Source organism: Polyodon spathula, chromosome 43 (genome assembly GCF_017654505.1).
Source record: "Polyodon spathula isolate WHYD16114869_AA chromosome 43, ASM1765450v1, whole genome shotgun sequence".
NCBI lineage: Eukaryota > Metazoa > Chordata > Actinopteri > Acipenseriformes > Polyodontidae > Polyodon > Polyodon spathula.
In genome coordinates, this window is record NC_054576.1 from 2797585 (window position 1) to 2802416 (window position 4832).

The 4832-nt window shown below is 43.1% G+C and overlaps 1 protein-coding gene across 1 annotated transcript in view; it reads right to left on the minus strand.

The window, feature by feature from the left end:
* The window catches only part of abcd1 (ATP-binding cassette, sub-family D (ALD), member 1), an 8854-nt gene extending 6592 nt beyond the window's left edge, over positions 1-2262 (minus strand). Inside the window, 1 exon segment of the mRNA XM_041237135.1 lies at positions 1164-2262. Within this exon segment, the coding sequence (XP_041093069.1) occupies positions 1164-2087 (924 nt within the window). The 5' untranslated portion in view covers positions 2088-2262.
* Between the last annotated feature and the right edge of the window lie 2570 nt (positions 2263-4832).

Here is a 4832-nt window from a genome sequence, read left to right on the forward strand (position 1 = left end):
CTCCCCTCAGTGAAGTCTAGTATTATTAATATTGCAATGATCAGGAGGCAGGAGTTTGAGCAGGGTTAGAAACTCACACTAGCCCTGCTGCTGCTGCACCCAGTCCTGGGGTTCAGAGCTCCCCTCAATGAAGTCTAGTATTATTAATATTGCAATGATCAGGAGCCAGGAGTTTGAGCAGGGTTAGAAACTCACACTAGCCCTGCTGCTGCTGCTGCACCCAGTCCTGGGGTTCAGAGCTCCCCTCAATGAAGTCTAGTATTATTAATATTGCAATGATCAGGAGCCAGGAGTTTGAGCAGGGTTAGAAACTCACACTAGCCCTGCTGCTGCTGCACCCAGTCCTGGGGTTCAGAGCTCCCCTCAATGAAGTCTAGTATTATTAATATTGCAATGATCAGGAGCCAGGAGTTTGAGCAGGGTTAGAAACTCACACTAGCCCTGCTGCTGCTGCTGCTGCACCCAGTCCTGGGGTTCAGAGCTCCCCTCAATGAAGTCTAGTATTATTAATATTGCAATGATCAGGAGCCAGGAGTTTGAGCAGGGTTACAAACTCACACTAGCCCTGCTGCTGTCTGGCAACCTGTATAGTATTTGTACTCTTGTTTCACATTCTTGCCACACGACTGAAAGAGTTCAACGTGACCTCCTGTCCTGGATTCAGAACGCACTGAATAGGTGACCCTGGGTGACGTTATCTTATCTCTCCCCTACAGTAAAATTACATTTGATTGCTTTTCAAAAGTCCAAGGGTATCGCCTTGAAGCACAGAGGTACAGCATGTACTGATGAGCACATGCCAGGGAGAGATCGCCCTTTGATTAAAAAAAAAACAAACCAAACTATTTACTCTTTGCCTCTACATATACATACACTGCAATGGGGCTGCATAATGCAGGCTTCATTCAAGGCTTTTAAGGGCTGAAAATACAACTCCAATTGCATTTGACTTCTGGTTTTACTAGGGGTATAAGTCCAGCTCCGGTCAAAAGTTTTGCATCTCTGAGAATTTTAGGATTGAGACATAATATTAAATTTTTTTTTAATTCAGCAGGTTTCATTCGACTTTACGAAGCTGGATCAGTTCATTCTACCGGGAGGGGGGGGGGGGGGATGCAAAGGTTTTGGCCGCAGCTGGGTCCCGGCTAGTCTACACAACTTGCCTGGTGCCCCCCGTAGAAGGCAATCTCTTCCGAGTTGGCGATGATGCGTGAGTGCATGTAACGCAGGTCCCCTTTCCTCCTCGCCTCTTCTGCCACCATCTTCCCGAATTTGGGCGAGAAAGCGCGCAGCACCTTCGCCGTGAGGAAGACCACGAGTCCGGCGATGGCCGAGGGCCAAGTGGTGTCAGCCCCCCTGGACCGGGCAGTGTTGATCAGGGTGTAGCACGTCACCACCACATCCAAAATGGGCTTGGTCAAATTGGAGTAGAGGTGCGCCACGGAGGCAGCGAACATGGAGATGTCCTCGGTCAAGGACTGGTCAGGATTGGCCAGCCGGCCGTCCATGTTGCTGACGCGATAGTAAGTCTGATCGCTGAAGTACAGCTGATAGGAGTGCTTGACCAGCCTGGTTCGGAAGGAGAGAGCCAGCTTCCCCTCCAGGTAGCGGATGGCGCTGTTCACGAAGGTGGCGGGGACAGCGATCAGCAGCCACTTGGACAGCTGGAGCACGAAAGCCATCGGGTCTTTCTTGACTATGGTTTTTACGATCTTGCCATCAAGCTGGGCCACGTAGACAGAGAGGAATGTCCGGGAGACCAAGGCGAACGAATGCAAGCCCAGAAGCCCAAACTCCTTGCAGAAGAGCCTGGGGAATAAGATCTTTAAGAGGTGCCAGAGACGCTGCAAGAAGTCCTTGTTCACACCTGGGGAGCGGGGTTTGGCAACCCCAGGGCCTCGGAGAGCCCTGTTGGGCTCCATTAAGGGGTTTGTCCTGCTCGCGTCGGTCTTCTTGCGCAGTCGGTGGTAAAGGAAGGGGTAGAGTTTTTTGACACCGTAAGCCGCCACAAGCAAAATGGCGGCCCTTTTGAAAGCCGCGTTTTTCTTGAGGTGCGCGGGAAACGTCCGGTTCAGGAACAGGGACATCTTGTGGCCGTCGGGAGAACAGCAGAGGAGGATTATATGTTTATTTATGTTTGTTTCTCTCTGTTTATTGTAAAATAAAACACAATTGTATTTCTTTATTTCCTGTTTTGTTTTGAAGACTGGTTTTAGAAGGGAAAATACTATTCAAATATATTATTATATCATATATCAATATATATATGATATATATAATATATATCAATATATATATATATATTATATATATATATATATATATATATATATATATATATATATATATATTGTTTAACATAACATAATGGCTCACTTATCTCGACTGTCTGTCTTTGAATAGCGACGTTAGAGAGACTTTCTAATATGCTCTCTCGACGTAGTGTTTTACGAGAGGCTGCATCACAAAAGTGTCAAGATAATATAATAAATAATAATATTATTATTATATATTATAATATAATAAATTACGCTGATGCGGATTTTTTAAAAATAATTATAATTATCGGAGATAAGGCGAGCTCAGAGCCATTTATATATATATAAATATCTAAATAATTTTAATTCAGATTTTCATTAAATGAATACTGGTCATGTTAGGGGCTATGTCGCTATATATGGAATATATTGCACGGTGCCGCTGTCAAATGTTTGTATCAAAACAAGACAGTATTTTGTAAAGTTTACAAGAAATACCCCCGACAGACGCCCAAGAGACACATTGCTGGCCAAGTCTATATCGAATTGAAATATCTGAGCACTTAACAAGCAGAACACGTCAAACTAAAATTTAAAACGAAGCTCTAATCAATATGAATATCAGCGACAATTAATAACAATAATAATAATAATAATAATAATAATAATAATAATAATAATAATAATAATAATAGCACCACTACTTTTACAAACTGCGAAATTACAAAAACTATGAAGTTAAGCTCGTTACAATGTATTACACACAACGGAAACAAGATCCAAGTTGAAGTATACTCAGAAGCGAGTTGAAACAGTTTCTTCTCCAAGCTCCTGCCGCAGCACACAGGGGGCTGACCTACATTGCTCAGCTGTTGCAGGCTCGTCCCGTCCTCGATTATAAAATTAAAGTCCAAGTTCAGCTTCACATCTCAAAAGTTGTTTCAGAGCAATGCCGGTTTCGCAGTGCGACCTTCGCCGCAGCCGGAACGTCTGTCTGTCTGTCTGTCTGTCTGTCTGACTGACTGACTGACTGACACACTGACACACTCTCACACACTCTCTCTCTCTCTTCCTCTACCGCTTTCTCTATATATATATATATATATATTATTTTTTTTTACTTTATTTTGTAAAATACAAATTTTGTTGTACTCCCCCCCCCCCCCCCCCCTCATCTTTAGGAGGTGATCGGGTGTTAGGGGCCGACTACGGACTCTAATGCGCTATAGATACCACCACAAACTTTAAAACTTGCCGTCTAGCTAGATCGGGAAAAAGCAGTGTTGGCGACACAAACCATAACCGAGGAAGCACTTTCCACTGGATATATCCCTACCCAATGTTTATTATTTATTATTATTATTTCTATTATTATATTATTATTATTATTATATTAGTAATTTAGAGAAAGCAAATCAACAATACCAGGTCAATCCAGTCTTTTTCCCAATAGTCTCCATAGGCCGAGTCGATAGGCTCCAGCTATCGACTAATAATTACTAATATAATAATATATAATAATTAATAATAATAAATATTATTATTAATATTGCAATGATCAGGAGCCAGGAGTTTGAGCAGGGTTAGAAACTCACACTAGCCCTGCTGCTGCTGCACCCAGTCCTGGGGTTCAGAGCTCCCCTCAATGAAGTCTAGTATTATTAATATTGCAATGATCAGGAGCCAGGAGTTTGAGCAGGGTTAGAAACTCACACTAGCCCTGCTGCTGCTGCTGCACCCAGTCCTGGGGTTCAGAGCTCCCCTCAATGAAGTCTAGTATTATTAATATTGCAATGATCAGGAGCCAGGAGTTTGAGCAGGGTTAGAAACTCACACTAGCCCTGCTGCTGCTGCTGCTCCCAGTCCTGGGGTTCAGAGCTCCCCTCAATGAAGTCTAGTATTATTAATATTGCAATGATCAGGAGCCAGGAGTTTGAGCAGGGTTAGAAACTCACACTAGCCCTGCTGCTGCTGCTGCCCAGTCCTGGGGTTCAGAGCTCCCCTCAATGAAGTCTAGTATTATTAATATTGCAATGATCAGGAGCCAGGAGTTTGAGCAGGGTTACAAACTCACACTAGCCCTGCTGCTGCTGCTGCACCCAGTCCTGGGGTTCAGAGCTCCCCTCAATGAAGTCTAGTATTATTAATATTGCAATGATCAGGAGCCAGGAGTTTGAGCAGGGTTAGAAACTCACACTAGCCCTGCTGCTGCTGCACCCAGTCCTGGGGTTCAGAGCTCCCCTCAATGAAGTCTGCGTGTGTTAATTTTAAATGCATCACACCAACACAAATGTACATCTTTATGCAATTTATATATATAGTGAAATGCAGTTTTCAAAATCTCCACAAGATGGTGATCAAACATCACGGCGGTATTCCCCTTGCCTTCCCTACGGTTTTGTGCGCGTTTTGCCTCTCCGCTTTTCTTTGCTTTTTTTCTCGTTCATTAGATATATAATATACTATGTTTAAAACCTAAACATTAAAAGCTATTCATAAATTCTTTATATATTAAAAAAAAAAGCTTGTCTTGCGGGTGAAGCTCGACTTTCTATTTTTTCTCACTAAGTAACT